At 37.7% G+C, this 22198-nt stretch overlaps 1 protein-coding gene across 3 annotated transcripts in view; it reads right to left on the bottom strand.

Annotated features, from left to right (window-relative positions):
* Positions 1-21517, bottom strand: part of AIMP1 (aminoacyl tRNA synthetase complex interacting multifunctional protein 1) — a 33290-nt gene extending 11773 nt beyond the window's left edge. The window contains exons 1-4 of one of the 3 annotated variants that reach the window (XM_084263449.1): positions 21481-21517; positions 4795-4928; positions 3969-4094; positions 2244-2402 (exon numbers count right to left, since the gene is read on the bottom strand). In XM_084263449.1, the coding sequence (XP_084119575.1) occupies positions 2244-2402; positions 3969-4094; positions 4795-4928; positions 21481-21482 (421 nt within the window). In that variant the 5' untranslated portion in view covers positions 21483-21517. Of the gene's footprint in view, positions 1-2243; positions 2403-3968; positions 4095-4794; positions 4945-21480 lie in introns of those variants that run through there. The other 2 variants (XM_084263450.1, XM_084263451.1) reach the window with 2 other exon arrangements.
* Positions 21518-22198: the final 681 nt, after the last annotated feature.

The raw sequence follows: 22198 nt of genomic DNA, 5'->3' as shown, positions 1-22198 counted from the left end.
AAGATAAGTAATATACATCCAATTTATATAGAAGACATCCAATTTGTATATAAGACTGTCCTGCTTAAAAGACAGTCAAGATTTGTTTAACAACTACAATCTCCAGTGGATTACGGCATGTCCAAGAAGTGCTTAGCCAGAATAATATTTTGTTATTATTTTACCCAAGAGTGCTTACATAAGTAAACTAAACTGCCTTCTTTAGGGAAGAAAAAAAAGGAAAAGTGGACATAGTACAGAATTTGATTAATTTATCATTGCTTTAGAACAGGGCTGAAATAATTCATTTAATAATAGAAAAGCAGTATTATTTAACATAAGTAATCACTCTTCAAAAATATTTCAAGTGTATATATGATGAATAAAAAGCTTTAGTGTTTATGAATAACTAGATTACAATTCAGATTAATAAAACCAATCATATATGTAATAACTGAAAAGAAATTGGAAAAAAATACTGTTAAAACAGTTAATATTTAATACCTAAGAATCTCAAACATCTGCCATCTTTATTCTTGGTATCATTTCTTGCTGTTCTCCACTTCATACCACTTCTCTACACTAGTTTGGAGCCAAAAACATCAGCTTCTAGCACCTTCTTTTTTTTACTTTAGAGAAATGAACTCTGTCCCGAAATGCAGAAAATAGAACACAGCAAAGCACATCTGTACACAGCACATATACAGATGCACAGAAAACATCAATTTCAATGCAGCCGGCTAAAGAGAGAACTGTACTCCTCTGGCTGAGTCAACCCAGAATCAATACCCAAAGAAGGCCCACAGATGAGGTTTGCAGGATTATAAGAGTAACTAGAGAAGAAACAGATGAGATCGGGTTGCTTTCTGTCCCCTATTTGAGACACTCCACAATTTGGTTAATTTCAAATTTTATATACTGGTTACTTCGATTGTTAAATACTGTATCTACAAGAGATGTTGTATTTCACAGAAATAGCCTGTTCAGGGTTTCTATTTAATATTCATGCTATATTTCACCTTTTTCTAAATACAGTCACTGGCATGAAAAAGTCAAATAGATTCCAAATGTATGTTGCTTACACAAGATTAGGGGAAATAGAATAAGTTGGGTTTTTTTTCCTTACCAACTGAATACTTGTTCTGTAATCGGTGCATACCTGAAGAAAACAGCCAATTGCCTGATATGACATATTACAGCTCTGTGGAATATTGATATGTCAAAGGTTACAGTACTTCAAAAAAAAAATTAAGTCTTTTACAAGCCTGACCACAGCTCACTAGTCACTGAGATACAGTGCCTATCAGGATAAAATCCAAACTCTGAAAAACTGTAAAAAACAATAGCAAATTAATAACAATTTATATAAGAGAATGATTGTAAAACGTAAGTTTACATTATAAAAGATTGACACCTGTACTTTTGTGCAAGCATGATAGATGTTTTTTCTTCTGTTACAAGTTAGTTAAATAGAAGTCACCACAGACAGTTAAAGAAAAACAGGAGGAAAAGTGTTAGGAAGCCTACATACCCTACCCCTGTATTTGCTCCCTATTGCAAAACCCTATCACACTCTCTGCCTATGTCCTTTACTCAGTTCTTCCTCTGAACCACACAATTTCACCCATGTTAATGTGGACTTAACTGATCAGTTCTGATAGAACTTCACTGCCTGTGAGAACTTTCCAGAAAAAAACCCATAACAAAACCCAAAAAAACAGCATACTTAGAGGATGCAGATAAGAGTGCTGAACTGCAGTTCCTTTCATATTATGCTACGCTATTATTGCTTGCAAGGTACTTCACAGCGCTGCCTCTGCCTTTTGCTTGTGCTGTTTCCCTAGGAGGGGGAGAAGGGGGGAAAGAAATAAAATCTAACCAAGCCTCAGAACAGAAAGCCATCTAGTCTGCCAAAAATGTTTCTAAACTTCATGTCCCTTTCTTCCTTCCTCACAACTTTTTTTTCTCCTTTGTTTGCACACATTTTGGGTTTGCCTTTTTCTGCTGTAAGGTTTTTGGGGCTTGGGTTTTGTTTGATTAAATAAGGGAGTTCAGTCACATTAAGAGAAATTTGTCATGCATCCCATTTAAGTAAGAATCTGTAGGTCACTTAACGACCTTCATTAGTTTCAAGTACATCCAAGGCTTAAGAACTAGCACATGAAACTTCCTACTGTGGCTGTATTAACTGGTTTTTTTCTGTGCCCAAAATTATGTAAATCACTTGCATGAAACGAGTCACACGGCTACAAAAACTGAAGTACCTTTTTTTTCTACTTTTTCTTTCTTTTTCTTTTCTTCATCTTCACCTTTAATGTGATCTTTGGAAACAGGAGATGATGTCACTGCTGTAGGTTGCGGAACATTATCTGAAAACGACGCTGTAGAAACAGTTGTACTGGGAGGAACTGCGATCTGTTTTACTGAAATTGAAACAATAGAAGTTATTACTCACAGTTTTGGTACCCTTTCTATGACATTTCAAGTTTCCAACACAAACGAAAATAGAGAGAGACCTGAAAATTTTGCTTAAAATACCTAAACCACAATTGCTGAGTAGCAAACCGGAACTCGACCTAGATATGAATATTCAGATCAGTTAAGAACAATGCCTTTGACGACACTTTTTTCAGATGTGAAAAAGTACTATATACAAGAAAAAACATAAGCAAACATGACCTCTTTTTTCAGTCTGTGTCAACATCTATTTATCTTTGCTCCTAAATGCTTATTTCCAATTTATGTTGGTCTAGTTTCATTTCTAGCCATTAGGGTCTTGTCATAATTTGCTACAAAACATCATTTCTATATTATAGTCAGATCATTCCTCAACTCATTTTTCTGAGCCTAAGAAATTCACATTCCAAGAAATTACCTACAGCCCTGAAGTGATCTGTCAATTCCTCACTTCCCTTTACTAAATTCTCCACATTACCTTAATGGTCCTTTTTAAACTGCTGAAACACAGTTCTGGACATCATCTCACTAGCAATCTTACCAGATGAAAGCGTAAGAGAAAGCGTAAGAATCACCTCCCTACTAACTTTATAAAAAATGATTTTTTAAATCATCTGAATCAGAGATTTGTTAAACCAACAACCACTTGCTTGCTGTTCTGCTTGCTAGTTGTGGAAAGATCTTTTGGTTCTTAGATTTTGGAAAAAATATCTCGAGTGATTTTTTTTATGTTCTGTGTCCATTTAATCTCTGTGCTCAACTACTTAAGACTGCCAAAGCTAACACACACTAACACACACTAACTTACTTAATAAGATGTGAACATAGACCCAATACCTTTTAGATAAACTAGCTAAATAAAAGAAGATATATAGCAAGCTAAATATTAGTGTCCTAGTCCTTTTCCATCTTAGAAAAGCATCATATAATCTTAAGACTTCTCTCAAGAGTAACAGGTTCTGTGAAATACAGTTTTGTTTCTCCTTTTTAATATAAATTTTAGAATGATAGTGTGAGTGAACAGAGCCACACAGAGCAGCACAAAGAAAAAGAGTTCAATGAAAGGCTAGTCTTACTAAAGCATGGAATCAAAAATTCAAAACACATTGTTTCTAACTTTACATTAACAGAGATCTTCTAGTAAGTCACTGCCCAGCCGTACTTTGAACTATGGCCTGGTTTTCCATATGGATTTTTCAGTTATTCTAGATGAAATAGAGTATCAGGAAGTGTTAGAAATTCAGCAATTTCTAAGGTATTATAGGGAGCCATCATCAGTCAAATTTGAGGCACTGCACAAAAAACAACAAACCAGTTCCATGGCTGATTAACATTTGGCATATGCACCTTTTAGGTTTGCAGCTTACTAAAATGTTGGAATTAAATAGGCATGGAACCTAGGAAAATCCAGAATTTATAAGAAACGCCACCAAGTCACATACAGAAAGATAAAAATCAAGAACAACTAAGAGTACACAAAATAATGATGAAAACTAACTAGACCTATATTGTAAGAGGTTATTACCCCCCACCTCCATTTCGAATTTCTGCCTGAATCAGCTCCTGTTTCAGCCCTTCAATTTCTTTCTTCAGTTTAGCATTTTCCACACGGAGCTTCTTCTCTTCTCGGAGAGATGCCTGCAAGACTAGAGTTGACACTATATTAAAAAGAGCATGTTTCAATAATTAGCAGTAATCTTTTTGCAACAGAAGTCTTGTGTTTTACATGAAATGTGGTCAGCCAATCATGGAAAAAAAACCAAGGAAACTTTCAAGGACTATACCAGCAAAAATATGTTTTTTTTTTTTTGTTGAAATAGCCATTTTTTTACAATACTTATGTACTTAAATTGCCTCTGAATATATTAGCTTCTCAGTCCTCTAAAGAGACAAGAGACCTGTAAGAAAAAGTTTGAACGTGTTTATAATACAGAGCACCATAATTTGCTGATAGTGGTATGCATAAAATAGCCAAATTGAAGATATGATACTCGAGAGAATGCTATAGGGGTGAAAAAGCAGTAACACGTTCAGGCCAATTCAGTCTCATGTTCTTCCAGCATTATTTTCTCCCCCCGAATGGAATCGTGTCCTATCAAATTTCCGTAATCTGTATGCATTATTAATCCTTCCCCATTCAAGCCTTTTCTATTTCAGAATAAGCAGCTCCGAAAAAACCCCACAAACCACAAGACAGCAAAGCAGTGCTGCTATTACAAGCTTTATCTTGGAGAACTTGAAACATACTTAAAAGGCTGACAGCACCAATGAAGTTGTCCATGTTCCCATTTTTTCGTATGAGAATTTAATGTTAACCATCTGGTTAACAAATTTATCATAAGATAGATGATTCCTTACTAGCTTTCTCCTTGAGCAGAGCAACTTGCTGCTTGAGGTATTCAATAACTTGATCGGCCTCTGCACCCTTCTGTTCCAGTCGGTTCAGCACTGCGTTGTTGGCTGCCATGTTTACCAAGAAATGGGATAAAAACCTAGACAAAGAACAGTCTAAAAATAATGACTTCTTAATAACGCTCCCATCTCTTACCACAAGCAGCAGTTCTAAAATCAGTGGCTGAAGAAGAAAATTTGCTACGTGAACAAGCTGAACTTCCACCTCCTAATACAAACTCCAAACAAAAAGCAATGTTAAACAGAATCTGATGTTTGACAGCTGCTTTCAAGCATTTTGGAAGAAAAGTTAGTTTTCTTCCCAGCTGCAGAAAACATGTTCTTCCTTCATGAAACAGAAAAAAATCCCACCTTCTCAGAAAGGAACGTCTGAATAAACAAAGAAAAAAAACCAAAAAACAAATGACAAATAAAAGGGGAAGGTTTGGACAGGAGAACATTGTATCCTGGTTTTAACTGAAACAATTATTAACAATATGCAGAATTTTATTGAGACTAAGAAAATAGAAACATCCCATGAAAAAATCCAAACTTTTCTAAAAAAAAAAAATCAGAATATACTGAATACATACATCATGGCTGTAGATAAATTAAGAATTCACTGTTTCACTTTTAAGTAGAATTCATCAGTATTTTACTCATCTGAGATTAATACAACTTTCATGGCAAGTTTACACCTACAATTACTTTAGGAGTGACTTTGATTCTTTGTTTACACTGAAACAGGCCAGGTACCCAGGTATCAAACTAAAGCAGCAGGAAGCACAGAAGACCAGTAAAAGCAAGAGCACAAATAAATACTAACTTTTTTTTTAGGATGTACATCAATCTCCTTTGACTGGATTTTTCCTAATGTTCCAGAAACTATCTACACCTTGTGTACAGCCTTTATTTCTTGAAAGCGGCCAAATTTGACCTACTTTTCTCTGCAAGATTTCTGTCTGACCATAAAAGCTCAAAGCTACAGGATAATGAAACAGTCACTGGTATCTGCCGCAGACAGTGCTTGTACCATTCCACTCGGTATCTAGATGTAGAAAGAATCTGTACTGACAGCTGCCTCATCAGGAAATCAAGAAAACTTTATAGGTGGGAAGAAAAGATGCCTTGCAGATCTTCACAAGCAACAGTGATGTAATTCTCGTGGTTTTGCCCATCAATTGCAACAAAGGGAAGAATTGGTAAGAAAATGGCAATCCAGATGCATGCATCAGCTTCTCAACTTTATCAGAGCCCAAAAATGCCTTTTATCATGTCAAATTGGCAGAAAACTTCCCATTTTATTGCAAGATTATTATGACCCCAATCTGCTTTTAACATACAAATATTCTGTTGGGATTTGCAAGAAAAGCCACACAGAAAACAAAACAGGTTTAGAAGTAAGAAAAGGTGAACAATCACACTCATGCCAGCATCGACATCACTGCTACACTCAGTATCACCTTACACTTCATATCCTATTACAAAGAACTCAATTCTTGACAGCTATATATCTTTTTAAATAAATAAAAAGGCAAATAACAGTGAATAAGGATAGTGTAATTAAGAGTTCCCAAAGTAAAATTCACAAAGCCAGAGAAAGGTAGTCAGATGATGCATGGAGCATCCTTCTCTTGCAAAAGCGATAAATGAATCAATGTCTTGCCTTTTTGCAATCTAATGCAATCAAAGTCTGCTTTACACACACTGTTTCACTTAAAGATGCAAGAGTGTTACTGCCATCACACCTTCCACTCATGCAGAACACATTTTTCTTTCAAAAGGAATAAACTGTCATGGAGAGGAGAGCAGCAAAATCATCTCTCCAGGACAGCTAAAACAATCAAAATTCAAATGAATCTCTGCTAATGAGAAAATATTTTTGTTTTGCTGTGCAGTCTGAAAACAGAGGGTTTTAAAAGGAAAACAGTGATTGCAGTAGGTTACTGATTTAGATGTCAAATGGAAATAGACATAAAACTATTATGGCACAACACAGCAGAATACAAAGCCAGGGGTATTACTGTCTGCATACCAGTAAGACTTCTTGCAAGCTACATATTCTCTCATGGGACCACAATACTAACAGTGGAAACTTTGCCAACAACAACAGAAATGCTACTAAAAGTTCAAAGTGAATAGAATTGGTACATTTTGTAAGTTTTAGCCAAGTTGGCTAATGAACTGAAGATCTGGAAGTGAAGTTATGTGATTACAATGGGTAGATATTTTCCCACTTGTCAAATAAAATTCTGTAAATTTTGGATTATGACAGTAACACAAAGGAATAGGTATTTCCGATAGAAATATAAAGAGCCAGAGGCCGAAATGAACTCCTGCACAGGAATCCATACAGCAGAGTGATAACACTATCTAAAACAGGGCATTCCCCACCCCCCAGACCTCCCCCATTTTAAGATCCAGCCTTCATTATAGAGCATAAACCCCATCAAAAACATTGGTACTGCAAGAAAAATAAGTTAAAGTCAATTACCCTTCTGGAAATATTTTCTAACATTTCCCTGTTTCCTTTGCCCTCTATTACTCTGATACCCCCAACTCCACACAAAGAACCACCCCAACCCTCAAACAACCAACTCCTATCAGTGATACACAAACTAAAAACAGGAAAGCAAATGAGGAATAATACAGCTATGTAACAAGAATCCTATCTTATAACTGACACATTATGACTGGTTTGCAGAAAATTTTACGGAGGCCAACAAAAGTGAAGTCATTTCATACAACTGTGCCTAATAAGCTGCTTTTCCTTTGAAAAAGTAGTTCTGAAAAACAAGGAGTAGCTATGTTCAGCCTTACTTGAAAGGGTAACCTCCTGAAGTCACCTGGTTGCTCAGCTACAGGAAACTGTTCAATCTCAGACCTCTGAGGACTATACTTTGTTACCTGCAAGACACACTTGCTCCACTGCAATGGAACTCAATTTCCAAACTAAAGACTGAAGTCCTGCACTTATTCATGAAGTGAAGTATCAACATATACAAGTTGTTCTTTTTGTTCTCATCATTTTACTTGCAGATTAAAAGAGTTGCCTGTCTTGATTTAAACTGCCTCTTGCAGCCTTCTAAGAAGCTGCAGTACACTCAGAGGAGAAAACAGGCATTATTATACTTTGCTTCTCAAGAACACCTAATTTGGAAGGGGCCCCAATGTGGTGAACTATATAATAAAGCAAGGTTTCTCATGTAGTACAAATTACCATAAAATGTCAAAATGTTTTACAAGTACTAGTTTATCAACATTGGCTTAACCTTAGAATATATCCAGATCAAAAAAATTAACACACCAAGAAGACGTTAAAAACGTAATATTAATATTGAAGTTACAACAAAGTTTCTCTGCTTTTAATAGCAAAAAAATGCCAAAACCCACATAAAATTAACAACAAGATTTAAAACTTAAACTCTAAAAATTGTTTTTGGAATCCATCCATAGTTCAAACATGGAACAAATTACTTTTCCCTATCGGAAAAGCAATCTTTTAACAAAAAACAAAACAAAACAACAAAAAACCTCAGGCGTTATAAACCAACTGATTCCCAAAACCTAAAATAATTAGCTCTAAGCATTCCTTTTTCCAGTTGGAGGTTTAAAAACCTGAGTACTATAAAGTTCTCAGCTTTTTCTTGCAATGCTTTGCTAATGTTAATACACAAAGTAAGATTACCAACTTTGCAAGTTCTAACCCGCAAACCGCTTAGTAGGACTTCCTGCCTACAATCAACGTTCTCCATGTATGCACTCAGCACATGGCTGACAAGAATGTGCCCTTATTTCAGCTTTCTCAATTCAGCAAAGTTTTATGCTGCTCCTTTATGTGACAGGCCTCTTATTTCTTGTTTTCACTCTCTCTCACAGGCCTTAATTCAACACAACCAAATGCCATTTGTGTTTGAGCTGGTCAATCTGAGTATACATTGAGATAAAAAGTTACTAAACTTTGCCTCAACTGATGTAAAATAAAATCACAACTGCTTCTCTCTTCCTCTCCCACATGTACAATAACTTCTCCACGAAAAGAGGGTAAGCTTTCACAGCCCAGCACACCTAGGCAGCATTCTTCTTTGCACAGCTGCTTCACTCGAACCCGTCACTGCTCTTTGATTTGCACTAGATATGTAGGAATCAAGTACTTCCACAGCAAAGCCAAACCTTCTGATCTTTAGCAGACAGCCATCATGGGATGGTCCGGACAGCATAGACATATGCCTTACAGAGAATGCCATATTTATGAATAGCTGCCCACCAAGACCCAAGAACAGGCAAGGAGCCACTACAGGAGAGAAGTCTGCAAAAAGATATGTTCAATATTCAACCAATATGCTTTGTTCAAATTAAAAGTTTGTCACTACAAAGCAGAGCCAGTGTGATCAGTTATTGATAGCTAAGTCATTATCTCCAAAGCTAAATAAAGTTTGTTAATGAAACTGTAGGAAAATATTTAAGGGCAATTCCTCTTAAGCTTTTGGTCTTAAGCCTCAAGCAGCTCTCAAACTCCTTTTCTTCTTCCATGAGACATCTCACAGATGCTTCACAGTGGCCAACCTGTATAGCAAAGCGTTATACTTCTCACAAAAGACAGAAAATATCAACAGTCACTCAGTTTCTGCAAGAAGTGTGTTCTATCTGAGCATCTTCTTTGCGTATGGTCATTTCTGGTAGTGAATCTTACAAAACCCCATAAATATAACAGAACATGCCAGCTGTTTGCCAGATTGTGCTTTCCAATGCTTTGCATTTCTATGAACTGTCAGGACACAGTGAATCAGATTTAAAAATCTCACATCACACCTTTTTAGACTGCAAAGTAAGGAACAGTAGTGAGCAGATCAAAAAAGAAAACCAGAGTGGAACTGTGTTCCCAAGTATCAATGCAACCAGGAAACTATTATAACTTGTTCCATTTTCTGCCTCGGATAATTGGGATACAGGCTTTTAAAAATCAAATCTCGCTTCAATGTTTCTCCTAACTTCTGGTAAAACATTCCAGACCTGATACCGTCAACATCTTTCGCTGATATTTACAATACCACATTTTTGGTGAAAAAAATTAAGGTTGGGTTTTCAAAACTATGGAAAATTAAAACTATAAAAATAAAACTAAGGAGAGCTACAACTGATTAGTTTGGAGAACAAAGCTTACCTTTAAGTTGATCACCTCCCTACTTCAGTCCAAAGCACTAGAGGCAGCTCTCAACTTATGATTTAAGGAGGCAACAGGCTATAACACTTAGTTACTACTTAGTTACTGATTTGCAGCAATACAATTCTATTCCTAGGACATTTTGGAAGTCAGCTGTATTTAGTAAGTTTTATGCAGTTTTCTATCACTAAATATTGGGCATTTCACTGTTTTTATACCTGTTATACATTGTAAAATGCAATCATGGCTTTTACATGCAGATATTCCCTCTCAGGAAATGCAATTCTAAAAGATTAAATGTCTCTAGGCTTCAAAAGACAAAGAATAGTAAGGTTTACTTGTTGGAAACACAGGTTTTCAATAGGTTTATCTGTGGAAAGATAAAATTCCTTAATTGCAAAACAAAAACCCTGCCTCCTGCTCCTATTTATAGGTTATCCTGTATCCATACAAGATATCAGGAAGCAACAATGGAACGCTGAGAATGAAAACAGAAGCATCGTCAATATTAGTTACCGCTTTTGCCTCCCTTGAGACTAATTACAATTAAAGTGCTAGTTTCTTTGTTATAATTGAGCAAAAAGACACAGTGAACGCCATTACATTCCAATTCTATCCTCACCATTCTCCCCAAACAAGTGATTGCAGTAATTGGGGCTTTAAACAATTGAACACTGACTATTTTTTTCTGGAGCACTTAAACACTATTGCTCAAGTATTCATAAACTACAAATTCCTGAGTAGTCCGTATTGAAAGCTATTTGCCAAGCAGCAAATGATTAGGCAAAGGTATACATTTCTGCCATGTGTTATTTAAACTCACATCTTTTGCACCAAGAGAGTAGAAATAATGGCTCTACAGATTTCCAACCAACTAACACGTCTAACACAGTCCATCCAAGAAGCAATGCCAGCTCTAAGGAATGATTTGCTAGCTCTGGAGACTACAATCCAACCCTTCTGGCTGCCAGATAAATCAGGCTCAATCCCAGCTGCAGACAGGTCTTTTAGTGGTCCTAAGTGCCTACCCCTCCCTATTTTAAAGGGCTGTAAATAGTAAAAACACACACACAATCAAACTTTTTCATATTGAAAAACACGGCAGCATGAAAGAGATTTTTTTTAACCACTACAATGGAACATTGCACACACACAAAAAAAGCCCATCCACCAGTACCAATTTTGAAGCAATAAGTTACTCAGTAATAATTATTTTTAAACATGGAGTCTGTCTCTAAATGGAACAACGTACCATAATCACATGTAAGTCACAACATTAAGGAGACAGGCAAAAATCAAACCTATGAGAAGCATAAAACAGCCATATGTTAGAACAAATGAAGGTAACAAAAATTTTTACTTTAAGAGTATTATGACAGGCTTAATTTGAATTAAAATGGATCTCTTGGATCTGTATGGAAAAGATCATTAGAAACTGATCCATATGGTAGAAGTCATTAGAAATTGAAAAGTCAGAAGTACAAATTATTTTAGTATTTTCTCCAAGTTTTAAGACTTAGTAGATGCCACAAGACATTCATTACTTCATCATATCTTAACACACTACAGTCACAACATTCAAAATGTTAAAGTAAATTAAGAGTACCTGCAATTTAATTGACATCCTCACTGTAAGGTTATGTTCCATTTGTATTTAGGGAGAAGTTTCTACTAATGTTTTTCTCAGTCCAATTCTCAGTTAACTTTGTATTCTTTCCCACCTATGAGCAGACACCCCAAAAACTAGACAAAGGAGACATGACCACAAGGAGTTCTGTCCAAGTTAAGACAGAAGTCAAGCAATTTATGTGTGGTTTGTAGGATTTTTTTTGCCTTCAGAGATATCAAAATTTTTTCAGTAACAACAACTGTATACAAAGTTGTGTGCAAAAATTTATTAATCTGAGAAAACTGTCCAGTAGTTCAATAGGGATGGATGCCTCACATAACAGCTCAAGAAAAGCAGCTTCTTCACACTGTTTGGCTTAAACTCCAACAGGTTACACACCCGCTACCTCTGCCCAGGTCCCCAGGAAGCTCAGCAGAGACTCATCTGGTTGTGCTTTACAGCACAGCCTGAAATTTAAGTAGCAGCTCATATGCCAAAGCAGTTGGACAGCCTTATTTGTTTTCTCAGCAGAGGGTATCTTTTGGATCCTGCAGCATTAGTATTTTAATAGTATTATCTGAAACTTCAGGCAAACCATCACCACATGCAGCAGGAATTCTCACATAAATCCCACCGTAGAAAAGATGTAACACCAAGAACATGCTACCTTGTTTCTTGGACCTTAAGCACAAGTCTTTGGAACAGAAAGCTAACATCAAAAATTGACCAGTTTATTTTGGTGGGTTGCTTTTGTTATTTTTTGAACGGGTTTGGTTTTGTTCCACTTCCAAACGGCTATCACTGAATATAAAATATTTTTTTCAAAAAGGTAGCCTCTACTCATGCCTCAAAGTATCCTCATAAAACTTCCTGGACAGGTGATGGACTTCACAGTTACATATGCCTGTAAATTCAGAAATATAAGCAGACTCTACTGCATCTGGACAAGTCTGCAAGGTCAGCACATGGCACATGGACTTGAAGAATCTTTACTGCAGTTCACCCTCTAGTGTTTTACTGAGCAGTGAAAGCTTTAGGTTACTGTCGTAACCATAAACTACCTATAAATCACAAAGCAGAAGAATCATCAGAACTGCAGCAAAATCTACCTGTTCTACCAAGCAGAACACTGTTTAAGTAGCTTATTGATTTTTGTAACTGTCAGAGCAGTAAAGATAATAACTCTTATCAAAAACCCTAGCTGCTAAAAAAATATTTCAAGACACTTCCTCCTCAAACTTGAAAAAGTTTGGATGTAAGAATATCACTAAGCACAGTATTTATGTCAGCAATAGTCTGAAAAATAATTGTATTGGTTAGGAAGTTCACAGGAACATCCCTACTAATTTTTAATTTTAATTGACAATATCTTTAATGTCTGAAACCTGTCTACTAGTTATCTTACACAGCTCAACTGTGGTAAAAAAAGAATCTTGGAATTTAGTTACATCAGCTTTTCTACATGTAAAAGTAGTACCTTGTAGCACAGCTAAATGTAAACAGTATTTAACCATTCAGTTAAAGCAAGTGCTAAGGTTAAAAACCATTATTTATTCACAAAAGCATTCAGCAGACATGATGCAGATGTATAGCAAAAGAACACATGTTCTCTAACTACAAGTTATTAACAAATGCTGATATTTACTGAGGCAGAAACTTTAGGTATTGTTTTATGTAGGCCAAACAAAAGTTGAAGAAAATTAAACACAAAACCATGCATATTTCTGTGTGTAATCACTGCAAGAATAATGGCAAACATCTCTTAATGGAGAGCAACAAAGCCATTAAAACAAAGCTTTAAGAAAAGCAGTCCTTACTGAACTTTGAGCCAGCAATTCAAGTGTTATTTGTATAGGTAAAACCCTCCCACACATATTCAACAACCCAGTTTCATCATCACGCACATATTTGTACTTTCCAGTATTGAACTTGCCCACATAATACAGCAGGATAATATTTTAATTAAAGTCTTCTATGAAGATACTAACTTACGCTGGACAGAGAAAATTTACTAATCTGTGGAGCGAAGAGTCTGAATTAACTTTTAAATTTAAAGTGGGCTGACAACAACTAATCCTCAGCAGCCAGAAGCAACTACACGTCACTTTAAAATTATGTGCCAGCAGTACCTTCCACCACATATTTCTGCCATCAGCCCCAATACACTGGTCTTTCAACAAGTACAGAATAATGACAGGTAAAATTCCTAGCAAGCATCTCAGCTACTTAGAAAAATCTCCACATATAACTATTATCACAGAATCTTCAAGGTTGGAAGAAAAACCTCTAAGACCATCAAGTCCAACCGTCAAACCATATTGCAACTACCTGCCTTTTGGATAATGATTTTAACTTGTGTGGTAGAAACATACAGATTATTTTTCCTTGCTTTCTAGGTCTAAAAGGGGAAACTCAAAAGAAGCGTTCAGTAAATTTCTGCAGATGAAGACTTCACTATTCTCAACGGGAAAACAGACCAAACAACTTCTGAAGTAAAGACTGTACAGCAACGTCACTCATTTCTAAATGAAGTGCACAAAATAACAACTCAAAGGATAGTTAAAATCAACAGGCCAGCTTTCCTTCTGCTCAGACATGAATATCCATCAAGGGGTTATATTATTACGTAGCTATTTCAAATCTTCAACTGTTGGGCTTCTGTAGTTACTGTAGCAGACACACAGAAATGCCCTTCCCAAGCCAAAGAGGGCAATCTTGAAATGGTCATTTTTGGCCTGAGTTGTTCTCCACATTCTAAACTACAGGGGAACATCGCAAGTTGGTTTTTTTGTTACTTTTTAGCATTCCTTGAAAACCTCTGTTACAGGACAGTGCTCCTATGCTCTTCTTCCATCTGTTAATTTAACATTACAAACTTTCATGAGTAAGCTCTCAGAAGTTCACACACCTGTACAGAAAAGAACTAAGGTAGGAACATCACAGTTACTAAATATCTGGTTTTATGAGCACTTGGTAACCTAATTTGAAAGTATACCCAGCAGCCCTTTGCACAGAGTCCAGGAAAGAACGATGGTTTGTTGAGTTAATAGCATGTTAACCTAGGCAAACCTCTGGACCACATCTTATATAAATACTTAAGCACTGCTTGAAAGCACAGCAATATTATATCTTTAATGGTAACAAAAAGTAAGTTGTGATTGCCTTTCAGAACCTTCTTTGTAACTGCAGGTAGTGAGAAGCATTCACAGCTTCAGTTGGCAGAAAAATTATCCAAGGAGCTCTTGGGGAATAGTCGTATTTCATTTATAGATACAAAGCTTCTTTTGTGTCCACAATTTAAGACAATTTGAGATAAAGTACAGTTTTGCTGTGTTCCAAGATACTCTATTAAAAATCCAACCATTTTATAACAACTATTTTCAATTAGAATATCTTGACTTAGCATCTTCAAAAAGTGTGAATTTGCAGGTAAGTTCTCAGTAGAATTATAAGCTATATGTAAGGTGAAACAAAAGTCTGTGCCTAGTTCTTATCACTAACATTATTTCATAGATGGTCATATGGACGTGAAATTACTTACCCACTGTAATGCAGCAGGGTAATTCAACCCTTAAGAAAAGATTAGTTTCCCTCGTGTACAATTCAGTGTCATATCCTAGTTGGCAACAGTGACTTCCTTAGTGTGTGACTGTTACCAATTACTAGAGCACTTCACACAGAGGGCTCCAAACCTTACAGTAGGACAAGCATGAACATGAACTTAAGTCCTTCACTCCAGAGCAGCTGCTACCAAGCCAAACGTAGTGTCTCTTGCGTGCCAAGTCCAAGCCTGTGCACTCTAGTGGGAGTAGCAGTCCCTTGCTGCCCCGGCCAACTGAGCTGCCAAAGTGATCTGCTCACTTATCTTCAGAGTCTGAAACAAGATGCCACTACAAAGCTGTATATTAAACTGTAATTGAGAAACACTCGGGGATAGAAAACAGATCCAACAGCCATGGATCATTTCCTAGAGAAAATCCTGAAGTCAGAGACTAATATTTAAACTATTAATTCATACTCAGTGTAAGTTATGTTGGGAAAGCTCCTGATGAGAAGGAAATGGAAATAAAAGTCATCGGTAATGGGTAGTTTTATGCCAAAAGATTGTACCAAATGATCTCAAGAAGAGATCTGCTAACTTGAAGCAGTTTTTGAAGATGTTTTATGCATTGCCAGCCACTTTCAAATGTAAAAAGCATCTAAATCTGTCTGCTTTCAGATAATTAGAGTGTGAGACAACACACCAGGGAAGCTGTTATGAGAGGAATTCAATTTTCCTCTAATCCAGCACAGAATCTCTGTCAGTTTTTTCCAGCATTCTGAGGAAAGAAGAATGGGTTCTTCCACATGAATGGTGTTTAAAGAATGATGGTCAAACACAACATAAACTGCTTACTAATATGAATGCTAGTTTAAGCTTCCCTCTCTATAGTTCAAGTTAAGAAACAATTTCTAGGCTGTTCACTTATACAATAAGTGGCATAAAAGTTTGAAGTTGTGGAGTGTAAGAAAAATTGTAAAAGCTAGATCAGCAGAAGGTATCTGTTTTCTGGATTTCTTCTCTAAAATTGTACACAGCAAAGAGGAATTTATTTGATTCTCATTTTGGTAAAGTATCAAAGTAATTTTTTTTAGAAACAGTAAGTGTCAACACATGATTACAGTTGCTATTACAGACTCCCACTGATTCATTTAATTCATCAAAATAGATCCATTTCAGACTCTCACAGCTGTAGGTTGTAAGTGTAACTTAAAGAGAAACCTTATTTTTCATCTCAGTAGGAAGAGATGCTTCCCTCACTCACCTCTTTAAAAACAACTCATACCTTTATATTAGTAAGGTTAACAATACACATGGACAATGAAGGTTTATTTTCAAACCCTCCCTCCTCAGTTTCTGTGGACACAGTGGGTGACCTACCCTTACCAGAAGGCCACTGACCAACTGACAATAGCCTGACAAAACAGAATGACACAAAACAAGCCACAAACATGTAAGTGAACACCTAGAAAGTCTCTGTTCCAAGATTTCAAAGACTATATTATTTAGATGCAGACTTATTTTCCTACTTACATTTATCCTCCAATTCCTGCACTAACGCCATGGTAGGAGACAAGATTTGTTGAGTAACAGAAGAACAGAGCTAAGGGTATTCAAAAGGAAGAATATGTATGATGATCCAGAAACAATTCTTTGGTGATCACATACTACTGCTAATGCAGCTCAATGTTAGCCTGCAAGCAGCAGTATTAAAATCACTGAAACACATTAATCAACACAGCAAAATAAATAGCATACAAAGGAATACATGAATGATTGAACTGCTTCTCTTCTTTTCCATTTGAACCACTGAGTTATTTAGAGCTGAAATTGCAAACTATTTTACAAGTTAGCAACAAGAAAGTAAGAGGACACTAAGATCTGAAACAGACACCATCTGTCAGTCCTGAAAGTCACGGCATTTTTAAGATAGTTTGGGGGTGGGGGAAGAATATATGTCAAAACCAACATTTAGGAAATTATAATCCTATAAATTAAACTGATTTCTTTTTGCATTGGCCAATTACCTATCAATATAGAATATTACCCAATAGAGCAGGCTAAGACTTGCATCATCAACTTGACCGTGGATCTGACACACTGAATTTTATCACCAGGAATGTTGACAATTGCCATGCCTAAAACCATACTGAATTTATAATCATTTGTCAGAAGCACAGAGCATGTTTGGGAAAGTAACTTCTCTTATTTAAATATAAACATGTATGCTTGGACAGTGTAGGAATACACAAATGAATATGGTGACAATCTCAAAACATTTGGAGCCATCACACTACACAGGCAAACCAGCATGTTTCTATTATGCTCAAAAAGTGCTTTTCCTTGTTCTGTATATCATATCTATTCCACTGACTGGAACCACAGGGGCTACATGTTCAGGAGGGAATTATCTGCTTACAAAATATTTTATGCTTCTTATGAACTTCATATTAGAAGACTTTACAACTCAAAAAATGTAAAGGTAGCTAATGAATTGACACAGCACCACATGCCAAACATTATAAAGAACAACTTCTCACCTGGGAATATATTCCCTTTCCATGCTTCTCTCCTCCAGTTTAAAAGGAACACACATAACCCCCCTCAAAAATAAAAAAAAAAAAACAAAAAAACACACAACACAACCAAAAACCCCTGACATTTGTAATTTCTCTAGAAAAAAGTGTAAGAAAGGAGGAAATTAAGGAGAGACAAGTCAGGAAAGGCCTGATTAGCCACATTTTATTACAGGCAAATTGTCTCAGCTGCTCCAAAGGCTTCCCAAGCAATATTCAGATTGCACTCATATACACTCAAGATCCCCCACAACAGCCACAGAGATTTGCTTTTGTTCAGCTTCTTCTTTCCTGTCTCTCTACTTTTTAAAGACACTTCAAAGAAGATCAAAAAGCTTGAAAGAAGTGTAGTTGTTTAGTCTATGGAAGAGAAGATGATAAATGGGAGACTCAGTCTCGTTCTTCAAACGCAAAGGATGTTGGTATGAGAATGGGACTAAACTGTTCACCAGGTCTACTACAGACAGGAAAAAGTAAGGAGTACTTAAGTTAGACATCTGGAAAACTTTCAAGTAAGAATAAAGGACAGAACAGGCTGTCTAAAGGGATTGTGGAATATCTATCATTGGAAGGTTTTAAAAGCAGGTTAGGCAAACATCTGTCCAAAGTGATTAGGGTAAAATAGATGAGAACAAATCTGAGGTCTTTTGCTCCTCTTCTGCTAAGGCCTTTTCATTACACCTAGTGTTACAAACCCAGTAATATCCCATTCTTTTATAACCTTGTGGTTTATTCAACTTCAAAAAACATGTAGAAAAACCTACTTAATTTTGATATTTCCACATACTCAAGTGTGATTATTTTGGAGAACAAAACACATCAAAGACCCGCTAACTGTAAAAAGCAGGATAAATAAACCACCAGTGAAGTAAAACACCATTCTATTAATTTTACACTCACACTGAAGAAACTGACCTCTAACTTCATAACACAGTACTGTATTTTTTCTGTTCTCCAAGAGAAAACTGCAAAAATCTTCAACTGATGACTTACTCATCTGTGGTCATCAAGCCTTGCAGCAAATCATTTTTCAGTTTTTGCTTAAAGGAACTTATTTTTTTTTAAAGGAAAACACTTTTTCCCAAGCACATGTATATAGATAGATACAAAAATCAAAGCAATGAAAACAGAAGGCTGCTTTGAGAAGTATCCAAATATTTTTGAAACCATATTAAATGGCTTCTACCACACCAGGGGAAAATAAAAAGCCATGAGACTTTTTTTTCCCCTTTTCCCATACTGTTAAATACTAACATAACCATGGAAATGATTGTCCCCCCTACTAATGTAACCATGGAAATGAAAACTAAACATTGATTTCCCTCTCAACCACCATATGACAGGAAATCTAAGAATGGAACCGTTTCTTGGTGATGGTAATAAGAACCATACAGGTAACTGTATAGAAAGAGAATAAACAGGGGTTTCTGGGGGTCTCCGCTGAACCCAAGAGATGCTACTGACTTTGCTCACATCTGATGTTCCTAGCAGCCCTCTGTCTGGATCCCTCAGTTTTATCGGTGTTGTCTGGTATTTGACATTCTTTATGTTTTATGAAATGCTTGCTTAGAAGAAACAATGTGAATTGAGTCATTCACACAGCAGCTTGACATACAGCAATCAAACCATGATCAGAAATATTCAAAAATATTATGGTAGATATCTAACTTGTCTTCCTGCACACTTGATAAACCCTTCTTATGATAACTGCTTTACATTCTTTCTATTATACAGGTATTTCCCCTGTATGCTTACAGGGACTTACAAGTAGGATTCGTAAGCACCCAAGAGCTTGATTTTTCTTCACTTTTTTTCTTTTGATTCTTGGTCTATACAGGTCTCAGATAACACTTATCTCCTATTTTGCATCTCAATACTTCATTTTTCTTGCCAATTCAAGATTCGTTCTTCATTCTGAAGGCATTATTATACGTATGCCCTCCAAAATGTAAAAGCTACTGCTGCTGCTTCTTAGGGATTTTTTCAAAAATTAATAGATTATTATGATATGCCTAAAAGTATATACTCTAATGTTTGAGTGGCAGGGAGAAGAAGGGAAAAAAGCTGAGAAACCATTAGTTTTCTGATGTGATTCTACTACTAACCTCACACAAAACAGCAATTTTAGAAGTGGACTCTTGATTCAGTAAGAAAACACAAATCACTACAGCTCATGTTATCACTTCCTATCTCATAACACAGACTAGTACAATTCTATAACATAAGATGTGCTGTATAATAAAAGTTTAGAAATATTTTGAGGCATTTTAAAAATATTTCCAGAAACTGTTTTTAAAGCTTCATGCCAACTAATTGTACTGTACGATACAGACCAATTAAAAACTAAAGCTTTTCACTTTCTACTTTAGTCCTAATGTAAGAAACAGCACCACCCACAAACTCGTTAAGTCAGAAACCACCTGGTCTGTATGAGATTTATGGAAGGAAGATAAACAAAAGATTAAGATATAATGCAGAAACATCAAATTATTGTGATGATTTGTTATTTCAATTAGAAATTCAGTGAGTCAAGCATATAGCATGACATTTTGGTGATAAACTTTACAGTTCAATACATATTTTTCAACATCCTCTAAATTAGGACTCTGTTCTTCAAAAATGTGATTCTACCAAGGATATTAAGTAGGCAACTTTAGAAAGAAAAAGAGCAGGAAGAGGGAGGAATACCAGCAATAGGCCTTGCATGATGAAGCAAGCAACTCTGTAGGACTTCTTATGCTTTGCAAAAATCAATTCATGGTTCTTCCTTAAAATTCTAAAATGACTATATTAACAACAAACAAAAAAATCTGAGTTAAAGAAACAGAATGAGTAGGAAATACAATTATTACTTATTTTGCAGCAATATTTTCTTCATTTTGCCAGCTGCTAAACCCAGCACAAAACCACTGAATGATTAGCTCAAGACACACAGTAACACAGCCATATGCTGGTTAGCTGTGGACCTGTAACATAACCTAATAGGCAACAAATGATAAACTCATCCCCGTTATCCAACCCATGTGTCCCTCTACAGACTATGTGCTGTACATTAAGTCTTGTAAGCATCTCTACTGAGGGTGGATCACATACTTTGTTACACTCCATTTTTCCTACATGAAAGCCTAGGCAAAAGCTTAACAAACATATCAAATCAGAGTTTTCAATTAGTAGTGGCAGTTCCTACGCAAAGCTCAATAAATGCCGCATGCCCGTACCCTCCAGGCTTTGAGGCATTTTCTTCAGCGGCACACCACTCTGCTCCTTCCAAACACTCACTGCAGCCCATGAGTTGAAGGAACGCAACTGACTTTCACACGCACCCCTTCTCCCCACAAAGCGCAGTGTCGGTATCTGCAACGACACCCTACAGCTGCAGCGCACGTTAAGCCCCGTGACTTAAACAACAGTAACACAATAACGCCGTGTCTCCGAATTCGAGACACTCAGCCTGCCCCTCTGCCGCAGAGGAACGGCAGCGGCCTCCCTACGACCACCGCCGCTGCGGCCACACACAGCCCGCACATCCCCCCCAGGAAGCAAACTACCAGGGCCCTGGCAGGCTCCCACCTGCCTGCCCCTGAGAGCTCGGCCTGGCGCTGCCCACGGGGGAGCCTCGGGGCGTCAGACCACCACCACTCAGGCCCCCAGCGGCGACAAAACGAACCGCCCTACGAGTGCACCAGGAGGGGCAGAGCCGCCGCGGTCACCCCCCCGCCGGGACGCAGCCGGGTCCCCGCAGGCCCCACCGAGAGACACTCACATGAACCGAGCGGCCGCCACACACCTTCCTCCGCGGAGGAAAAGGACCCTCTTTCCCGGCTCGCCAAGCAAGCGCCTGAGGGCTATAGAAGGCCGTCTAGGAAAGCTTCGCTAACCCCAGCGAGCACGGCTTTTACGATCAAGGCGCTCTTAAGACGTGGCGCACGGAGGGGAGAACCGTGATAAGCTTTTGTATGTTTGTTTTTTCAAGGCTCGAACAAAAATAAAGCTCAGGCATCGCGCGCGACGCCTCTACGCGAGGGTCCTTCTGGTAGCCGGCGGGGTGGAGTGACGCCACGGAGCGGCAAAGGGGTGGGTGGACGGGCGGGGAAGCGCCGGCACCGCGCTCGGGGGCGGGGCGCGTAGCGGGGACGGCGGCGCTCGCGCAAGGTACCCGCGGCCCCGGCTGCAGCCTCCCCTGGCCCTCCCCTTCTCCCGCCAGGCCGCGCCTGGCCTGCGGTCCCGCAGGGGTGGCCCCGCTGAGGGAGAAGCCGAGGTAGAACCCGGCCCGGCCGGAGCGAGGCGGGGCGGGGGCGCAGAAGGAAAGCGTCGCGCTCGGTCTGGGCTGCGGCCGCCGGCCTGGTTTTAGTGCCTCAGGGCGGGAGGGTGTGTGTGTGTGTGTGTGTGTGTGTGTTTCTCTTGTCTGCGTTCTTAGAGGGCCTTGGAAGTTATCAGGGCGGCCTGGGGTGGGCAGCATTTCCAGCAGTCGTTTAGCAAGC

Source organism: Gallinula chloropus, assembly GCF_964237585.1.
Source record: "Gallinula chloropus genome assembly, chromosome: 4".
In the NCBI taxonomy this organism is placed as follows: Eukaryota; Metazoa; Chordata; class Aves; order Gruiformes; family Rallidae; genus Gallinula; species Gallinula chloropus.
Note: the sequence above shows the minus strand (reverse complement) of the source record. Positions and strands in the feature narration are given on the sequence as shown.